This window comes from Salarias fasciatus, chromosome 7 (genome assembly GCF_902148845.1).
Source record: "Salarias fasciatus chromosome 7, fSalaFa1.1, whole genome shotgun sequence".
Taxonomy (NCBI): domain Eukaryota; kingdom Metazoa; phylum Chordata; class Actinopteri; order Blenniiformes; family Blenniidae; genus Salarias; species Salarias fasciatus.
Window position 1 is genome coordinate 22,347,273 of NC_043751.1, and position 21,669 is coordinate 22,368,941.

At 43.5% G+C, this 21,669-nt stretch overlaps 2 protein-coding genes across 2 annotated transcripts in view; both read left to right on the forward strand.

Annotated features, from left to right (window-relative positions):
* The window catches only part of edc4 (enhancer of mRNA decapping 4), a 33,665-nt gene extending 28,931 nt beyond the window's left edge, over window positions 1-4,734 (forward strand). Inside the window, exon 30 of the mRNA XM_030096123.1 lies at window positions 2,867-4,734. Within this exon, the coding sequence (XP_029951983.1) occupies window positions 2,867-3,050 (184 nt within the window). The 3' untranslated portion in view covers window positions 3,051-4,734. The remainder of the gene's footprint in view (window positions 1-2,866) is intronic.
* Window positions 4,735-5,981: 1,247 nt separating this feature from the next.
* nrn1la (neuritin 1-like a) overlaps window positions 5,982-21,669 on the forward strand; it is an 81,956-nt gene continuing 66,268 nt past the window's right edge. The window contains exon 1 of the mRNA XM_030096560.1: window positions 5,982-6,098. Coding sequence (XP_029952420.1) covers window positions 6,041-6,098 — 58 coding nt within the window. The 5' untranslated portion in view covers window positions 5,982-6,040. The remainder of the gene's footprint in view (window positions 6,099-21,669) is intronic.

Sequence of the window (21,669 nt, forward strand, 5' to 3'; positions counted from 1 at the left end):
TAATACTAGGATAAAAATAAATGAACAACATGGTGTGCAGCTTTATGACGATGATCCTCCTGACAGACCAGGCCTGCGTTAAGGAGCATCGTTTTATTCCGTTCTGCTTGTTCTGCTTTTACAGTGACAGGTTTTGGGGGAAGAAACGGCTTGTTAGTAATTTGAGGCTCAGCTGGGATCAACTGTACCTCACATAATGTGTGTACAGGAAATAGACGGCTACAGATGCAGTAAGATAGGACCCCCCCCACCCCACCTCACCCTTTTTTTTCCCCCCTTCCAGTGGACATTCTCAGCAGCCTCCCTTTAGGGCTTGCACCAACCAAAATGATTAACTCTGCAGGATCTGTTAATTAAAGCGGCCTCCCTGTATTGTTCCCAGCCGCTCTCATCTGCTCGCCGTTTGGATTTCCTGCATTATTCCCTCACATCGGCGCGTTATCAGCTCTCGCCGCCGCAGTTTGATGTAAGACCCGTCTGCAGGATGCAGCGGGCATGGCAGGCAGTTTTGGAAAATGTCATTGATTTTTAATGAGAAACCTGTGAACTGTGCGAGCTCACTCCTCCGTCCCTTAATGTCTTAATTATAAGTTTTCAGTTGCACGTGCCCCCCCCCTCCCCCTCCCGCTGTCAGTAATAAACCCGCTCTTTTCCTAAACTCTGTGCTTTTCCATCTCATCTCCATTGTCCGTCCATTATCGGCCGTCTCCAGAGTGCAGCGCGGCGCTAAAGTGCTGACCCCCTCCGCCCCGCTCCGTCTGTGGTGCCGCTGCACGGCTGTCCGGGGAGCGCCGATCAGCCCATGAATAGCGCTGCAGTTTTTTTTTGGTTTTTTTTGGACACTCTCGATCACCCCGTGTGTCCTTGTGTGTTTTTTTTTCTTTTTTTTTCATTTTGTTTTAAACTCTTTCCTCCCCCTTGTTCTGATTTCCGGCGTGTCATCCAGTTTGCCCCTCGTCCGCCGTCTCCTCTCGCTCTCTCCTCGTCTCTGCCTCCGGGTCCCTTTACAGCAGCTCTCCGCGTCCGAGTCGTCTGCCTGCCTCTGAGTTTACGCTGCAGCTGCGAACGCCGCCCGCCGCTGCTGCGCCGTGCCATCTGTACAGAGGGCAGCAGGGCGTGGCTCGCTCGGCGTCGGATGGAGTCGCTGAGCAGACTCTGTCATGAAAAAACAGTCCCCGTTTCTTTCTAAACTGATTATTACAAAGTGCCGACGCTCCGAAAATACATAATTCAACAATGATGCTAAACATGGAGGTCAGATTGTGCGCCCTCGCTTTAAAAAAAAGCGCCTCTTCGTCCCAATCTGAGGACTTTTTTTTTTGATGAATTCACCTTCAAAATATGAAGAAAATGTGAGTGCTGAGTTTTGTTTTTTGTTTTTTTTGGCACTGTACACAATAACGTAGTGCAACAATGATGCTGCTGTTATATACCAGGTACTTTTTATGAAAAATATTATGGAGAAAATATTTGAAGGAAATCTATTCTGAAGAAATCCAAAATATGTTTTCAGTAGAATTTGTACTTTCGGGTCACTTCGATGCTTCAACACAGTTGGCGGTGATTTTGAAGTCCTATAATAGCTAAAGGTCTCTGATGTAAGCCAGAGATCAGGAGGCGCTCCGGACGCGGTGACGAACGGTCACTTTCTCCGTACCGCCGGGCTCTCGAACCACCAGATGTCTGACGGGGGTAATGATGGAAGGTGTGAAGGTGGAGCCGTGTGACGTAGGCGAGGAGGAAGCCGGAGTGGATCGGAGGCGTCAGAGCGAGGAACGGGAGGCAGGCGTGGTCGCAGCAGGCCGCCAGACGGGAAGGCGATCGAGGACAGAGCCTGGCATTCAGAGCAGGGAGGAACAGTGGAGGAGTGGCCTCGGAGCGAGTCCCCTGCAGCTGCTCCGCCGGTCAAAATGCAATCTGTGTGCAAGCTAACCTTGTACTTTGATTCTGTCTGAATGACTGGAGGCTCGACTTTTTTTTTTTTTTTTTTTTCATCTGGGTTCGTGTGCTTGAACATTTTCAGCTTCACATCATTTTCTCCCCATAAAACAAGCGAAGAGGGACGGATATCGACACGTTTGATTTTAACAAGGGAACTGTCTAGTTTTCTGTTGGTGAACTTGAAACAATAACTACTTCTTCTACTTGTACAACAAACATGTTGCTTCTCACTTAAAGACCAAGCTTTCTGTTTCTTTCCTTCCTTCTCCAACACATCGTATCTCCTCCTTCCCTTCATTTCTTCCCTTTCTTTTTGTTCTTTCATTCCACCATCCTTTGTATTTATATATCTGTCCTCATTCTTTTTCCTTCTTACCCATCAACCTGTCTGTTTTCCTGATCTTGTTGTTTCTTTGACTGCCCTCCAGCCCACATGTTTTCTTTTTTCCGTTGCCTTTTTGACCCGCTATCTGACGTTCTTCCTTCTCCCATCATGACGACAGTTTTGCTCTGAAATGAAATGTGGCCCCGTGTGGAAACCAACCATAGAAAGTCAAATACCGCCTCCAATCAAACTTCCTGAAAGTTGATTTCTGTCGTTTTGGTTCACTTTCATCACGCTGAAGCTCGGCCGGGCGCCCGTTCCTTTACCAGGTTGAATATTGATGACTTACTGGAACCGTTAAAAGCGGATGTGATGCCGTGACTGACGGCTGCTTTGAGGGACTTTGTCACCCGTTAACGAGTCTGGTTACAAATTAGGACGCCGGCGCCAGATAAAAGCCGGTTGAGCAGCTGAGCCCAGTAGATTTTCACCTGTGATGAGAAACGAACCTCACAATGAAAATGAAGCAAGAGAAAAGCGTTACTTGACGGTTCTTGTTCACCGTGTTCATCACGAGCCGCCCTCCTCTCTCCCCTGCAGCTACCTGGAGGACGCCGTCATGAACCTGGACCACAGCGACCCCCTGACCCGAGACCACATGGCGTCGGTGCTGGCCCAGGTCAGACCCAAGCTGATCGCCTACCTGCAGCAGGACCCCCACAGTCCGCTGAGCAAGAGGGCGCGGCGCCTCGTCATGATGCTGCAGGGACTCGTCAACCACTAGTCCCCCCTCCCCCCTCCCCTTTCCCTCCTGCACCAGTTGAAGTGTCAAGTTCAGAAAATAGACCGTTTTTTTGTAGCTCTGTTGTTTTTCTCCCCCTGCGAGACAGCAATGGTCTGGACAGTTTGTTGTTGATTTCTGTTGAAGAGACTCTGAAGTTCACTGTAGATACTTCCAGACCTTCGTTACTGCTGCTTTTTTTTTTTTTTCCTCCCCCTCCTCCCTCCTGAAAAACACTCTGGTCGTCCTTTCCCATCCAGAAGCAAAAGACTGTCTGAGACCCGACAGCCGGGGAGGTTTTGATGAATCTGGCCGCCGCCTTTCTCTACATACACACAAACACACACACACTCCTCCGATGTCTTTCAAACGTGGAGAAGACTACACGAATGTTTTGGCCTCTCTTTTTCCCGCTGTGCTCCTGCAACTCGGCGTGTTTTCAGGACGCCGAGGCAGAAATCACGTAGAGAGAAACACCTCAGACACGACGCCCTGCATCTTGGCCTTAAAAATCAAAACACCACGCTGGGACTCATTATTATTATTATTGATATTGATATTGTGTTTCCAGCACGCTGGAATTTAGTAGTCACAGGATTTGGCTCCTCTCAGTTCGTTTTTCAAGCTGATCCAGGCAACCAAGAACTATGTAACACCCGAAGCCAGGCTGATGCTGGTGGCTTGTTTGGCTTTCAGTTATTTCCTAATGGTAAAAAATAATGTGGCGTTTTTTCATCAGGTCGACGCCAGACGCTGATACCTCACTCTGATTTCTCCGCCTGGCCTCTAGAGCTGTTTTAACGAGGGTTCTTTTTTTTTTTTCTTTCCTTGAAAGAATATAAGATTTATGTAAGAAATTGAAAGCTTTGGGAGCATTGTTAGTTTACACGGAGATCCTCATTTCTGAAGAGAAAACTTCTGAACCCAAACAGCGAAGCTGGCAGCCGTCCACGTGTACAAAGCTCTTATCGGACCTCCTCATGTTGTCCCTCCTCCTTTTTTTTTTTTTTTTGTTTTGTTTTTATATACACATTAGTATTTGTAAGCCATGTAGACCTGCTTTAAAGGAAACACACCTCCGACACTTTACTAGTTCCCGTTGCTGTTGGTTTTTGACCGTGCGGTTTCTTCTCTTGGCCTGTAGGAGGCAGCACCTGGTCGGTGTGCAGGCGTTCATCCTGCTTTAGGTTTTTTTGAATTCATTCCTGCTCAGACTGCATCTGTTCCACCAAATCAGTGAAAAAGGAAAAAGAAAAGAAAAAAAAAGAGGCCTGCCTTTAGGTTGTTTGTCTTTCAGAGTGTGTGAGGCTGTTTCTTTACAGGGTGACTGCACTGTTCTTTTTGCAGATTGTAAAATACAACTTGAGTTACCCCCCCCCCCCCCACCTCCCCAAACTCCCCCTCCTTCGTGTGTTTAACCTCTTCCTCACTTCAGATTCGTCTAGCAAGTGCCTTACTGTACTGTCTCAAGCGTTTAACACTTTTTACAAGCATTTCCAGTTGGTTTGTGAGGAGAAACGTGCAGGCGGCTGACTTCAGCCTCTCAGACCAGAGAGACGTACTGTTCTGAGCGCCGATACCGAAGCTGGCTCTGTTCCCTCCGTCGTGTTCGTCTCCCCTCTCTGCTCGGACGATTGTGTTGTATCTTATACAGTTTCTTTTACCCTCGACATTTTTGGAATAAAAGTGAAAAACAAGCCGTGTCGTCACTTTATTGGACAGTTCAAAGGGGGGAAATTAGGGTTTACGGTTCAGTTTATGAGACATTTATGGGAAATAAAAGTTTTGGAAGATTAAACCATTTGTTCCTGCATGATAATCCTTATTGGATTTCTGTGTTTATTCGGTTTCCGCAGGCTGAATTGATCGTGTTGAGCTTTAAAAAGTTACAAATCGATCATTTCAAAAAAAGGGAGCAACACTAAAACACTTCATAAACCATTAAAGAGCAGCAACAACAGGCACAAGAAGCAGTTTGGACAGTTTTTCTCATTGCTCAACGGGTTTAAAAGGCTCAAACGTGATCTCAATGTGAAGTAAAACTTCTTTGCAGTCCTTTTCAATCATAGTCTGTATATATAGTACTTGCTCTATATTTTTTTTTAGAAAAGGAAAACACTTTAATAAGAGCTAATTGTCCTCCACTACTCTACCATGTGACTAATAATAGTTTCACTATTTTAATTAGTGAAAAAGTAAAGACCTTATGAGGACAGCCTTCCATTTTACTAATGATTGGATCATATTTTACCATTTTATCAGTTTTACTTAAGACCATTGCAGAAAACGACTAATATTACTACTTGTGTGTTTCTGTTCTTCAGCAGGTGTTAACAATCCTCAATCATGTCCAGTTAACTGCACTGACGACACGTGCGCTCTGTTTTAACTGTACTGGAATTAATGCGCTCATGGGTTGAATCACGTGCCAAATAATGAAATGTTCATTCACATAATCTATATCTGGCGCAGGTGGAAGGTGTGCAAAAGGAAAACAACAAATGCTAATTAAAAAAAAAATGTTTTTTGTTCTCTGTTCAGTTCAAGGTTTTCCTGTTTTCTGGAGGAAAGCACTAAATTAAATTCCATCTCCACATTGATATTTTCAGAGCAGGTGAGAGAGTGGAGGTTAATTATGAATGCAGGACATCCGGACAGGACCTGCCTCCTCCTCCTCCTCCCTCCTCCCTCCTCCCTCCTCCTCCCCCTCCCTTCCAGCGGAGCGGGAGCACCGTGGATGCTCTCCTCCTCTCTCCTCCTCTCAGCTCACAGCGGAGTACAGATCTGCAGCGAGGACCGGAGGAGGGAGAAACTCTGAGCAGCACCGAGCAGCGCATCGCCGGATCTCTTGTCTTTCCTTGGTTTGATTTGCTTGCGAAAGAAATCCAGAAGTTTGGGGGATTCTTTTTCTTTTTCTCTCCCTAGCGCCTGAAAGTTGTGAAGTCGGAGGACGATTTTTTTTTGTTTGTTTTTTTTTTCTTATTTGGGACAGCATGGCATCTCTGGTGACCTCCGCGTGCCTCCTCTTCGTGCCTGTTGCTCTGCTTCTGAGTGAGTACCCAAAACCCTGCAAACACGTTTTTAAAAAGAAAAAAAAAAAAGCAACTTATGCTCAACTTCCCCTGCAGAGTGGCTGAAGACTTTAGGCGCGTGCCGTGCGTAACGCACATCTGGACTCCCTGTGCGCTTTAACGCACCGGTACTGGGAGTGTGTGCGGGTTTTTCGGGTGTTTTCCGTGGTTTGCGTGTCACATTGTTGAGTTTTCGGCTGCGTCTTTAGTTGAAGTGGGTGTCCCGCAGCTTTCCACGTGAGTCTCACGCGCATCCAGCAGGAAGAGGGGCTGCAGCGGGAGCTTGTTCGAATCAAATAACGCTTTGGAGACGAGCTCGGATGCTGCAGGATGCTGCTCCGAGTTTGCTCTCAGAGGCGGGTCCAGCACCGTTACGCACAGAGCTGTCGTGATTTCCACACCGAGTGGGAGCCGGCTGGGTCACTCACTGCGGCTCCGTGACACGCGCGCGCATGCAAACTGTTGTTGGAGGGGGCGCGCGGCTCCATCACTCATTTACGTCCAGACTCCATCAGGGCACACACTCTGTATCAGTAGGTGTCCAATCAAGTAGTTTCTCGAAGGGGTTTCCTGCAGTGTGGCAGATCTAAAGTCCGGGTTTGGGGGATTCCCGGGAGAAAACGAAGCCCTGCATTTCCCATAATTCAGTTTTACTTGACCGTTTCTGTGTGGTACATTCACAATTTGACAAATCCATGTTGTTGCCCTTTAAATTTCTGTTCATTCACAATCTGATTCACTTTGAAGGTGCAGCTTATTTTTCTGTTTTTTTAAATAAATCATTCTGATATGAACTGAACTCAGACAGCAGTCCTGATGTCTTCTTGAAGGCAGTTTTGTGACGTTTCAGCTGGTAAATTAGTTATCCAGTCGCATCCTGCAGTGCAACTTCTCACCACAAGGTGGTGTATTGAGTCAGCGAGGCGGCATGTTTTCCCATTGACCCACAGCTCAAGGCTGGACTGGCTTTACCGCCACCATCAACAGGAGCTTATTTTTTTGCTGCATCGTGCTATTTTAAAGGGAAGGAAAAAAAACAAGCTTTTCTCCCAAACAGTTGCAAGATTTAGATTTTGGAACAGTTTTAGTCAAGCAAAAACTTGTCAATGTTAAATTCTGAATTCATATACAGTGAGATGTCTTTTCCCTTGTTTAGGATGACTAATTGCTTGAAATGTCTGTTTTAGTCAGATGAAGCATTTTATGGGCTGTAATTCAGCAAAACTAAAAATAGCTCCAGATATGCACATGCATGCATTTTTCTTTTTGCTCTTTTGCAACCATCCTCATGTTTATTACTATTGAGCATCATCATGATGATCATCATCGTCTCATGCAGCTGCTGTGGAAGTCATGGAAATGAGGAGGAGATGGACGGGATGAGATGGGGTTCCCACGGGACTGTGCCACAGAGGGGTAAAAAAAGAAAAGGCGGAGGGGAGAAAGAGTCTCGCCGATGGAGATAAATGATGAATGAATCACATCTGTCCCCCTCCTCTGCTCGGAGGAGTCTCCAGAGGCTCCTGCGAGCCGTGCGCTCAGAACCAGACCGGGAAACACTCCCGTCTGTCAAAGCGCCTCCACATCCGTCCGCTGTGCCTCTCAGATCGACTGCACACGGGGACACGGTCGCCTCCTCATGCTTCAATGTGCTCTGATATTTTACTACGCACCGCCCTCCATACACGGCGTGAGCAGAACTTCCTCTTCCTTTTCGGACATTTTCAGGCAGGTTGTGTCATGGAGGTTCCCTCGTTTCACATTTAACCATTTAAGCCCTGAAAGTGTCTCTAAGCCGGACTCTGGAGCGTTTACCAGCCAAGTATCTTGTTTAGACGGGATAAAGTCTGAAGTGACTCCAATCAGCCGTAACATTATGACCAGTTTTTTGCTTCACTCATTAACTTTCTAAAAGAAGCTATATGAGGTATACTGATTTCATGAACGGGTGCAGATGGTGATATGTGTCAAAATCATTCCCACATTGACGGCAGGACTCAAGGTGACCCAGCAGAGCATCACCTTCACTGCACCTGCTCGCTTTAACGCTTCCTGCTGCCGTGTTTTCCCTGGTCAGGATGCAGGCTCTGTGGTTCAGGTGTGGTGCTCAGACTGTTGGTGTTTTCTGCAGTGGGTGGGGGTCGGCGTGGACGGCCGGGGCGGTCTGCAGCTCTGCAGAAATCCCACATCTTTTTACGAGAGGCAGGCAGCGTGATCTTCTGCGGCAGCGTGAGCTTCAGTAGCTTCACACGGAGCGGTTTTACCTTTCTGGAGAACACCTGAGAATCGCTGCAGTTTTAGAGATCGTCCTGTTTGCAACACAACTTCACAGGAAAAAGTTAAATTAACCCTCCAGCCAACACGTCCTGTAAAGTTAACCATTTCACTTTTTCACCTCACTGACTGATCATACTGTGTTATCTCTGTCCAGATGATCACAGTTGTTTAACTCGAGTCATGACAAAGTTTATGTAAGTTCATGTTTAGTGAGTAGTTGGTTTATTGTGCATCAAGCTTGGCTGAGTTTATGTGTCCTGTCAAATAGTTACTTTATGTAGAGTCAGTAGGTGAGAGTGAGGTTATATTTAGTTTTTAATTCTCAGGAAACTCTTTTACTCTTTTTATTTGGGGGGGTCGACTGAAGTTTGTCGACACATGAAGTAAAAGATTCCTCATTAAAACAGGTTTAAAAATCTCTCAGAAAATGTTCCCGTGCTTCTTCTCTTTCCTCCTCTCTTCTCCCAAGCCGTGCTTTCTGCCTCTGCAGTCATTTTTATCGCCTCTTTCCCGTCCCTCCGTCGTCACTAAGCTTCATTTTTTTTTCTTTTTTTAAACTTGCACCATCTCTCATCTCTGCCCTTCTGCTGCTTTCATCGTCTCCTCACTGCTTCTCCCACCCCTCCCCCTCTATCTGTGTCTCTTCTCTGTACGTTTTCATCAGAAATTCACAAATATTGATCCATCCGATGGCGAGAATCCCACATCACACGTTTCAAATCAAAGCGTTTCCGCTCTTCATTTCCAGGGTTTTCTCCTCCCTGCGGTCTTTTAAAATATACATATCTCGTGTGCCACACTGGCTGAGTGACGCCTGAGATCACAAGAGGAGACACATCACAGAAATGATTACTTTGCACGTGAGCTGGTGAAGAAGAAGAAGGTCCTGCAGTGGGCACATTTAAGAATGGGTGTGTAGTTTCTGGAGAAAGTCATTTGTTCTGCTGCCGACCAATCGCATCCCTCCAAAACCCGCCAAACCCATTTCTGCAGCACAATGAAAGAGGCGACGTCACACTTCTGAAGAAACGTGGATCAGAAGAGTCGGATATAGAAACGGAGGCAGACTTAGAGAACAATTTGTCGACTTGTGCATTTTTTATTTAGCCGAAAATAGAAACGAAGCCTATTCTTGTGCAGCTTGTCTCGTGTCTTTTGCAGGTATGAGCAGCCTGAACCGCTGAACCGCTGCACTGTGCACATGTGCCTGGATGTGTTGTTTCTCCTCTTCTGGGTGTTTTCATCATGAGACTTTCGAAGCCTAAATCTGCTTCTTTTATCCTCGTAATTTTCTGCATGTGTTTCAAACATCTCCATCCATCCTATGCATTGCTGCAGTGAATAATAATACGTCCAGTAGAGGGCGTTGTCGAGGTTCCCAGTGGGTTCTTTGTTGTCCATCTCGGTCCGACTCTCTTGACTCTCAAATTTACATGACAGCATTTCACGTGGGAAAAACAACTTGTTTTTGGATTTTCGTTTTCAACAATTTTTGCATTATTAACGTTTTGAAAGCGAGGCCCAGAAACACGGAAAACCGTTTATTTCACGTTGTAGCCGTGTATGGCCACTAGTGGCTGCTGTTTGCTTTTGTCATGAGGTCACACAGGTGCACAGAGTGACACCGCTGATCCAGGAGCCATTCGATCGGTCACTCCAGATGTGGGACTCTTGTTTCTTGCCTGAATACAAAACCCTTCACAGAAAACGAGTCCCACCGAGAGATAATCACATTTCTGCAGTGTTTCTTGCGGGGGTGGGCGTCGACCCGTCGCTCTGTTCTCTGATCATTTTAAGACGGTTGGAGCGCCGACGTCGCAGTAGTCCGACGGCTGGGTGCGTTTTAAAGATCTTCCCGCCAAAGCATTAAATCCTGTAAGTCGTGTCGACCAGCTGGAGTCGGATTGATGGAACTTCTAGCTGGGATTTACATTTAAACACCTGGTTCCAGAAATCGTTCCAACCATTAGTCCAATAGACTCAACGTTAGGTCTGAATCCTGGATGAAAAAAATATGTGTGAAGTGTGTAAAACTATAAAACACCCTACAGTTAATGTTTTCTTTCCTTCCTTCTTTTTTAAATGTTCTTTTTAATTTGTTTTGTTTAATTGCTCTGTGTGAATGCCATATTGAATTACTGAGTACTTTTATAGCACCGAAAATCCATTAAGAAACATAATTAAAAAAAGAAATAAAATCATATAGTGCTCCTGTGAGTTGAGTCAATAAGGGGGAAATTAGATTTATTTAAGTGTCTGATCTGGGTAAGTAGAGCAGGTTGAGCAGAGTTTGAGGATTCAGGAGCCATTTGAAGCATCGGCCTGATGGATCTGGTGCCGCACCAATCGCCATGCCGGTTTCTGCTTGGCTGCATACAGATCAGACTGAGCCTCCACAGCCAATGTGGCCTAAAAAAAAATAAATAGAAACATGTTTTGAGTGGCAGGTTTCAACCTGACTGACCTGCTCATCCATGCAGTTCACAATCCATATCCTCCTGCCTCGGACCGCACATGGGCCGCAGCTCGAAATAGCTTCCATGTTATGTAACTGAAAGTAAAAAACAAACTATGGCAAATCATGAAAACGGGACGAGAAACTGAGGTTCACGCTGCAAGACAAACTTAGAGCAATAGATTTCAGTGAAAGTGAGGAGAGGCCCCCTCTGGGAAGCTCACCCCGCTGCTGCAGAGCTCGCAACCAGCATGCAATGCTCTGCACAAAGACAGAAGATGATATTTTGAGCTAAAAATGCTCATTTTGTCACCTGCAGAGTCTGAAATGGGGAGAAAACAGTGGTTTGAGACTGTTATGCACCTTAAAAGAATTAGAATTTTATAATTTTGCGTGTTAAAGTTTGAGATGTTCGTCATCCATCGGCCAAATGAGATCAACTGAAACGATGTAGGCCCTGTGTACCAAACGTTTTCAAGTGAAAAAGGAAAACTTTCATTGCAAATTTGTGGGTGTTCTTTTACACAACAGTGCTCGAAGCCACTGACAATGCAACTTTTTGAGAATGGCCACCAGGGTGGAACTTTAAAAATAAAATAAAAATGCTCTGACTCTGTCTCCATGAGTGCCAGGTGTTTCAGCATTTTAGCATTCTGGCAAACATTTTCTGATTTTTCCACCCTGACACTTGTTTCTTTTCTTTTGTTTTGTTTTTTTTTTTTTTTTTTTTTTTTTTTTTTAATTTTAACTTAGCAACTTTGGGTGGGCTTCAAGCTGGCATCAGGAAACAGCTAGGAGGCAAAACAAAGGGGCAAACTGAAACGTGCTGACAGTCTGAACGTCTTGAAGTCTGTTTGACTTTTGTTACTTCCACTGATTACCCTGCAGAGATCACTCTGATGCATTTGACACTCCTTTTCCATAATACCAGCTCGGAGCAGTGGGGGGGGGGGGGGGGGGGGGGGGGGGGGGGGTTCGGATGGGGTTCGGGGGTTTACACAGTGGCACCTTGTGGTGACCAGAAGTTACTGAATGAGACGGGATCCTTCTGGAGAAACTAAGAGTGTATTGAAGGACACACATGTTCGAGATTTAAGCAGTACTTGTCAAAAACTTCTTCTAACTTTGCAGATCACTTCGAGGAACGAGGCGGCCTTCCAATAAATCGCACTTTTTCGCAGTTTTTCTGCCTCAAGGTTGTTTCTCACCGTCGCTGCAGAGAGCGTTTCTTTGGGCTTCACTCGACTCCCCAGACCTCTGTTTTCAACAATCCTTCCATCTGTAGAACTCCTCTTCAACTACAAAAACTATGCAAGAAAATCCCAGAAGTGTTCAGCTTCTTCACTGCAGCCGCAGGACCGCATACGCTGCGGCGCCCCCCCCACCTGACCGCCCGATCGGAGAGCTTGTGTGCAGAAGCAGGTGTTTCCAGTAAGAAGCTTCCTACCTGGTTTCTCTCTCTGTCAGCCTCCTGCCCTCACTTTCTCTTATGCAACATCTTCGCTTTCATCTCCTCCCCCTCGTCCTCCCGTCCTGGGTGCGTTCGCTCCCAGCCTGTCTCTGCAGCCCCTCCCCCTCCAACAAATAACTGATCACACACACACACACACAAACACACACCGCTTCACAAGCACTTAAACCTTCAGAGAGTGTGTATACATCTCAGACAAGCAACATTATAATCAACCTCAACATGCTTCTCCTAAAGGTGTGTGTGTGTGTGTGTGTGTGTCCATATTTGTGTGGGTTTACATATTTGTGTGTGTGTGTTTGTGTTGTATTCCTGTTGGATTAAGATCAATTAAACAACTTCTGTTTGTCTTTGAGTGTGTGTGTGTGTGTGTGTGTGTTTCTCTTACAGATACCAAGTAATGAAGTACCAGTCGAGCATGACTCCCTTCTACTTATCCCACAACTACAATGAACATGAATATTCATGCGCACACACGTTTACAGTTATAAAGCATTATGCATACACACACTCACACACACACACACACATACTCACACAGTCCGCTCTTGTAATCGCTCTCGTCTCATTCACCTCCACTCCTCTCTGTGTGGTCGTGGGTGTGCTGACATGTCGTCCCCCCAAAAAATCTACATTTTCACCTGCGTTTGATGTGTGTGTTCAGTTTTACTTCAATCTCCCGGAGAGCCTAATCACAACGCGTCTTAAAACCTCAGTCAATTCAAACCGTCAGGCTGAAAGTTTAACTCATCGGGACGTGATTTTCACCCCAGTAAATTGGACTGTGCTCTGAGACTTTTCACCTTGGAACATAAATTATAGATGTGGACACACACAGTGGGGAGGTTATTTGCAAGAAGGAGAGCGACGGGTGTTCAAGGTTAGTGGAGCTCCTTTCCCGTGTCTTCAGTGTGCACACAGAGAGACGCCTCTCCGTCAGTTCAGAGCTCAGAGGACTTAAATCCTGATCTCATTTGTGCTGTAATTCAAACTATGGTGCACATCAAAGACACAATGACTGGGCCTGATGTTACGGTGCTTCATATCGCACACACACAACTATCCTTTTAGTGTGTTCGCTTTCATGAATATGGAATATTGAGTGTGTGTGTTGTAGATCCTGCGAAGTGCTGGATGGAGTTTTCACTGCATCTGAAAAGATGAAAATCAGCTCAGCCTTCAGCAGACGAGCTGCTGTTATTCTGCTGTGAGACATTTCTTCAGCTGGCCCCCCCACGACTTTCATCCGTAGACTTTATGATCAGATATTTTGTCTTTGCCTTCCAGTCTTTTCTGAAAGTTTTCTATATGTCTTGCTTCAACAGCTTTGACTTTGTGGTTTACAGTTTTTAAGCTTTTAAAACCTTTATTTTAACATTTGTTTGAATGTGATGTCATGAATGCTTTCAGGCATGCAGATTGAAAGTCCAAAACTATTACTAATTTTATGAATGAAGATTGAATCGTGCATAGATCTTACTCTGCTTTGAGATTAAGTTTGACTGTAGCATAGACGAAATAAAACCACCAAAGCACACGATGGGAGAGGAGTTAAGCAGGGAAGTTAGCAGGAAAAGGTGTGTGTGGCTGTATTAATACTGACCTGTACATGCTTCAGTTCGTCTGTGTGTAACCGGTGTTTTGTAGTATCACTCTGCGTTGTGCTTGAGGAGCCTGCTCATTTCTTTAGAGGCCACTTTTGTTTATTCTGACAGCATGAAACAATAACTGAATCCTTGGAGGTTCACACAGCAACTGGAGTGCCGACATAATTTCAATGACACAGGAATACATTAGCATGGGATATGATTAGAGTTCATACTGAAAGGAAAAGTTCCATTCATTCATCCATCGTCAACGCATCATCATCATCCACCTCAGGGTTGTGATCCCACGTGACTGAGTGAATATAAAGCTCAGTGACGGCGTAATTCAGGGGCCACATGTGGCCCAATGTCAAACACTGCCTTAAAAACCTTTAAGTTTAAGTTGTGATGCAGAGCCTGATGAAAATGTTTATTTTTGCTGAACTAAACAATTACTAAAGACAATGACTAAAATCTCAGCATTAAGTCAGTTTTTTTAATAACTTCTGGTGCAAAACGGCAAAATGTCCAAAAACCTTCTCCTATAGCTGTTGCATTACGCTTTTTTTTTCCCAAACTCACCCTGCCAGCATGGCTTTGAGACTACTTTCCTATCAACAAGGCAGCCAGCAGTCATGCCAGCATCATTGATATCTCAACTCGGCTCGGTGTTTTGTGTTGTGTCCACTGCTCTTAAGAAAATTAGTTGAAAATCAGTTTTCTTTGACATTTTTCCAATTTCTTTGATGGCTTTTTTTGTAATTTGTAATATTTTGCAATTTTTCTAATCCGTCACACTTCAATTGAATGATTGTGACGTTGTGTCAGTATCACAGTGAGTTGGACAGGATTGATTCACAGTGTAAGCAGATTAATAAACCTTCGAGAAAGTGTTGGGGCAGGGGAGGCTTCATGTTTAGCAGTCGGTTTGACTCCCGCGCCAACAGCACTTTCCTCCGGCTGCTCGATGTCAGCTGACTGGACTGTGTGCCACTCAGTGTGTTTTCATGCATCCTCAGTATTCAAAGCGGCAGCATTGATTGCATCTCCAGGCACAGCGGTGGCAAAGTGTTTTGCCCAAGGACATAACCTGGGGTTGGAACTCGGTCCGGTTTTTTGTCTCACAGCGCAGGCAATATCTTAAACTCATGCAGTCCCGCAGCTGATTCTCAAAGAGTGTTGACTTTCACACGGCCCTCTAAAAGTCTATTATGGAGTGACGATAAGCTAAAATGTCCGCACGTCCGAGGTGGAAAACTCACGTTGGTCCTCACAACGATAGCTGCGCAACTACGCACACACACCCCGTCTGCAGGGAAGGACCGCAGAGCAAGTCGGCTTTCATCGAGAAAGAAGCAGGAGTGAAAGATTGCAATGTAGTTTACAGCAACACAATGCAAGCGAGAAGTGTGGTGGAGGTGAGTGAGAGCGGCAGAGGACAAGTCGAGTGAGGAGGAGGAGGAGGAAGAATGGAGAGGCAGAGAGAGATCAGGACCTGTATTTATCAAGCCTGTCAGAAAAAGGCGGACCATCATGGATCACTGACCACAGCCTCTGGACAATTCAATTTAATATGATCTGAAGCCAACAAAAGAGATCCAGGAAAAGCTCTCCAACTCTGAAAACTTTGACTAAAACCCATCAGAGAGAGAGAGAGAGAGAGAAAGTGAGACGCATATTGAGGAAAGTGTAAAAGACAAAGGAGGTGGAAATCTTTTCCCCGCACAGGTTCAAGGTGGAAACTCCTCTGATATGGATGCATTAGCAGTGTAAACAGAGACAAGGAGGCACAGAGTGACCGATGATATTGTCATCGCTCAAAATGCAATCATGCGTTCCTCTAAATGGGCGGGAAATGTGATAAAGCCTGTTAGCGTAATAAATGGCCGGATTATGTAGCATCTTTAGATTGATAATGTTCTCATCTAATCCCATTATATTATGCAATTCTGGGCAATTTGGCTGCGGATTTCAGGGGTTCCAATACCTCATGGGCGCACGTGGTGCTCACTGCTTTTTACTAGTGTCTGTGCAAGTTACTGATCAGTTACAAGTTACTTCTTTAGGTTGGATTAGTTACTTTTTACTGGTTACTTAAAATCAAAACTGTTAGTTGTGTGGAAAATCCAGGGCTTTTTAATCTGAATGTTAGCAACTCTTAAAAATAAGTGAATGTAGGAACAAATGACAGTAAGGTGAAGCATCAGCTTGGGACGTGGGAGGGGCTCATAACAGTCAACATTCATCAAATACGTATTAAAACATCACAGAAAGTTGCTAGATATGTTTGGGAGCTACATTTCTGAATAACAGGCACTCGAGGGCTCTGGAATCAAGCTAATTGTAGCAACAAATTCACTGAGTTTGCTATGTAATTCAGAAATAATGGGTCAAAAATCCTCGCAGTCAATCACCATTATAATGTTTCCCAAAGATCTGTAATCGGTCTCCGCATTTTTGCACTTAATTTTACTCATTTAATGGCTGAAAAGGAAAATTTGACTCACTGTATATGCAGATGATACATTACTTCACATCTGTGATTTTGAATGAATTTTTGGTTTGAACCATTTTATCAGCGTTGTAATTCCATACACAAGAGCGTTAATAATATTCTGAAATTGTGTAATTTTCCTGAGATTTTTGACCCAATTCACATATCTGGCACGAAATGTTGATACAATTCTTTCCCCACAATGTTATGGAGGTAAAATCAATATTGAGAGTAATTGCAATGAGTTGTAAAGTGGTATCATGTTTTCATGTCTGTATAAGATTTGAACATTTATTATACAAAAATTGTCAACAATTGAAAACATTTGAATTATAAGTATATTCTTCTTCCCACTCCTTTTTCAGACTACACTAGAATTTGTTTGAGTGTTGTTGTGTCGGTCTTTCTGTCTTTAAAACCAGGCATATCAAACTAAAGATTTTCCTTTTTGTTGTATACTTCTTAGAAAATTAGCAAAATATATTATCCTGAGAAAAAAACCTGCAATTGCAGTCACCAATTGTACTTCTTAATTTAGCTTTTTTTATTGTAATTTTCAGGAATACTTCAGACTTGATGATATCCACACTTCAGTAAAACTACAATAATGCACATTTAGAGAGAAACGTCGCACAGTTTGCAACAACACGTGCATCCATATTGTATCTTCTTGTTATGAAATACTGAGCCAGCAAATACAAACCTGTACATCAAGATCAAGCTAACATCTACAAAAGTTTATTTTTTTCACTTTTATAAAACACAGGAAGTATTTCAACATTAAACATTCAGCCAATCACCGCCTGCACTGAGCTTTAGCATCTATAGTCTTCTCACACACAGTCTGCTGGATGCATTTGCTCGCATTTGGCAAATAAACCCGATTGACTTTCTTCTTAGGAAGTGGTTTAAAATGGAGAAACCATTAGCTTGGCTCTGTCTAACCTTCAAAAATGTGTTTGCAGAAAGCAAATGAGATACAATGTGCTAATTAGTGAGTTTTAAAAGGTGTTGATAAGCATTTTTGGGGAGTTGCAGGCAAGCTCTTTCCTCAGGCGCTCAGTTTTTACACTAAGTTTGGCTGTTTGCTCGCTCGCTCCAGCTCTTTACTTGCACAAATCTCCTCTTTTCCTTAAGAATATTTCTTTTTCATGTGTGGAAATAAATGATTGTATGTCAACTGTCTGAAGTTAGACGTTATTAGTGTGAACATGTAGCTGTTCTGCCTTCAGAAAGAGCTCCTTATTTTAATTGTTCCAGCCTCCTCAGTAGTTAGATTTTTTTTGTTGTTGTTGTTTTATTGTGTTTTTGCTGCAGACGAGGGAGGGAACGGTTTGAATTTAGATAGAACCGGAGGATGTGAAGTGACTTGAGCATCAATAAGAGATGAAGATGGGTGGGTGAACGTATATGTGGGCTTACAGAGGTCCACGTGCAGCTGCGTGCGCTTGCATGCATGAATACCTGTGAGTCTGTGTCGATGCAGAGGAAGGTGAGGGGGAGATTTACCTGTGGTTTTTAGTGAGTGTTGGAAATCCTCTAGCATTAAGTCCTAATTCTGCTGTTTATTCTATTGGCTTCACTGATGGTTTATTTTGTGCGGTTTCATTACAGAAACAAACAACAGCACCCACTAGTGGCCCAACATGCTGTCCACACTGTTTACAGAGTTTCTGCCGTTTCCATGTAGATGGGCATTGTTTTCAAAAAGTTGCCGTGGAAACGAAAAGACAAAAAAAAAACGACGTGTTTTCACTTTAGAGGTTGTTGTGTAAATGGAGCCTAAAGCTTTTTTGCTCAGGTTGAACTCAATATTCAGAATCACATCTATGTGAATAAATGATATGATTTGTGCTGTGATTGCCTGACGAGTTAATACCTGACATTCCATATTCATGAAGGGCAACACGCTAACATTATTATAATTATTAATCATTTCAGATGTGATCGTCGATACGCTGCACTAGTCGAGTGCAACATCTTATCTCAGCCCCTTTTTTATAATCAGACCCAGAAAGTTTTATAAACGCCGTGATGATCGGGCCCACATGGAGAGTGAGAAGGAGGAGAGGAGAGCTTAGTGCATCAAAGATGTTCTTCCTTCTTTTTATATGTATTCCCTCCATCTTTTATCCAAGTTTTTCCCCCAAAACTAACTATGATGTCCAATTACACTTTTGATACCTACAGTTTTCATCAACAAAAAAAACATGTTTGATGTAATTTCTGTGCCACCAGAACACATCCGCCCTCTGAAGCAGGGCTGTCAGGCTCATTTTATTTAGTTCAGAGGCCACATGAAGCCCAGTTTGATGTGGGATCGCCCACAACATTAAAACTTAATGACGTTCAACATCAAATGCTTCCTCTTTGTTTTACTGCAGAGACGCCGATTCCAGATAACTGTGGATTAAATACAGGTCAGAACCAGAACAGGTCAGCCCGTCAAAGTGTATTGCAGATTCTTTTGAAAAATGGTCACTTTTCACTGAGTTACATCCCGTGGGCCGAAATAAACCCTACGACGACCGGGTTTGGGCCCGCCGGCTACATGTTTCACAGCCCTGCTCTGTTAGTAATCACCCAGCACACGCACACAGCTGTAAACACAATAAAATGCAAATATGTTGATGAAGTGGCGCAGCCACAGGTTGGGCGCTCACCGCCGAGCGCTCTGAAATGTAAATGCGAACGAAAATTAACACATTCATCAACACGGGCTCAGATTATCACACGGCAGCGTCACGCAAACAAACCGGCGGAGTTAATTTGGCTCTCCGAGCCCAGGAAACGGCGGAGTTACATTCCGGGGCTGTAATTTACGGGCAGATCTACGCGAGCATTGTTTAGAGGCACACGGCAGCAGCGCCGCAGCCCCAGGGGCAGAAAGCAGAGGGGCAGATTTCCATATGTTATGTTGATTTTCTCCCCAGAGGTTCTCGGTTTCACATCTGTGAGTGTTTGTGGACGGAGGGGAATAAAAAAACAGGCAAAGTTCAGGCCGAGCAGAAAAGAAGAGAGGTTGATTTTTTTTTTATTTGGATTTTATTTTCACACCATCAGTCCAACACAGTTTTTTTTTCTATTCTGTTGATCTTAAATATGAATTCAAACTATTCTTTTTTTTTTTTTTTTAACTTTGAACTGCAGCAGGTGTTGCTGAAGATGCTTAATTTTTTAGTGAGGAGTGAAATGACAAAATTAGACGGATTAGACGGTTCAGACTTGTTTCTTAAAGATATCAATTCATGTTGCAGGTTTAAACAACATTTAAAAAGCATAATACTAATCTGCACATTCTTTCAGGGTCTGCTGGATGAATTAATCAAGTAATAATCAATCAAAAGGCTTCATAAGGAAGTTTAAAAACAGTCTGGATATTGAATCTTTTTGATGCATTTGGACTTTTTGAAAAATAAATAATTTCAACCCTTTTTAAAACATTTAGATAAATATTTTTTTTTGTAAATACCATTTTGTAATGTACATCCGTATAAATTTCTTCCAGTATTTTGAAGTGCATCTTTGGTAAAGTTTTATTTTTTTTCCAAACAGTTTTTAAAATCCATCATTTTAGCTTTTTAAATTGGGACGTTTGTGAAATATTTTATTGTTTTCATTCATTTCCCATTAGAATATCTTACACCACATAGATCATTTTATCTTTTTAAAAAGTGACTCTACAGCATGTTAAAGACATTTAAAAATGTTTCTATCTACCATCAGGAGTTACACTACGATACAGTTAATATAAAATTTAAAGATGAGGAATGGAGAACACGGAAAACCTGATCAGGTTCAACTAAAACACAATGAACATCATTTTGTTGTCCGTTTAAAGCACAAACTATGAATCTCTGTGAGTGAAATCCCTGGAGAATCGGTAGGTTAACACACACACACACACACACACACACACACACACACACGCTCCCCTGTGTGTTCAGCCTCTGGGGAGCGGGGCCGCTAACAGTGATAAGTTACAGCTGCAGCTTCAGGTGCTGGAGTCAATAAAAGCTCATTAACTCAACAAGAGGGTCAGTGGCTCCGTCCAGCACAATATACCTCCCACTTTGTCTTCTTCACAGGGCGAGAGATGTGCGTGTGTGTGTGCGAGAGTGAGAGAGAGCGAGCGAGCGAGCCAGGAGTCCCACCGCTCTTCCTCTGCATATGTGTGCACGAGAAAGATCAATGATGCTCCACGCTTCATGTCCTGCGACTTCACGAAGATGAGGAGCGAAAACAAATAGCCTGAGCGACAAAAGCAGTGATTACCAGGGAATTTGTCTCGACACTTGCCAACCGGTTCTATTGATTGATTTCTCAATTTTCTCCCAAAGTTTTCAGAATGATCAGATGTGACGTTTCTTCTGACGGGTTGTTGTAGAGAACTCGCCGTCAGGTGCTGAAGATCTGTCTTCTAACTTTACGGAGCATGTTTCTCTAAACTGAAGCCTCTAATCGACATCGACTTGTGACACAGTTTCAAACATATCGTTTGCTTTTTGCAGTTAGAGAATTTCTAAGAATGTCTTTATATTCTAAACGAACTCTTGTATTTTTAGCAGTAATCTATAAGTAACTGTTTTCTTATACGATGAATGATGCCGACTGTGGCCGTCCTCGTACCTTGTTGATGGCTAAAATTAGATCTAAAATTAGTTTTAAAAGCTTTGAAAAGTCACTGAATGAAAGAAGTGATGGTCAGAGTTTGGTTGGAGTGTGAGGCAGCAGAAAATAAGTGTTTCTCTTTGGGGGAGAACTGCTTCCTGATCCATTCATGTAGGGCAGAAGTGAGAAAGAATTATTACTTTTGATATGAAAATGAATTATCCTTCAGTCTGTGAGGTTTTCAGAGCAGTCAGTGTTTTAGTTTAGACAGTAGAGGCTTCAGTATATTCCAATATTGCATCGTCTCAAGGGAAGGAGCATGCTGAGAACGGCCAGAATAAAGTTAAGGTTTACGTGTCGAATTTACATATAATTCTGCTTTAAATTGAGATTAAACTGGCCAAAATTAGGTCAAATTCAGATTGAAGATTTCTTCAGGAATTAGGTGTTTACATGGTCATTTTAAAGTGGAATTAACTTTTACTCAGAATTAAAGAGGAATTAAAAGCCTCATGTAAACTCACCTCTTCACAAAATAGCAAAACTTCATTTACAAATGCAAACGCCAAAATTATGTGCAAACCTTCATTTATAGATTCAAAATATTTAGCCCATAACTTTTAGTCACTGTGCTTTGTTAGGAAAACATTTCAAAAG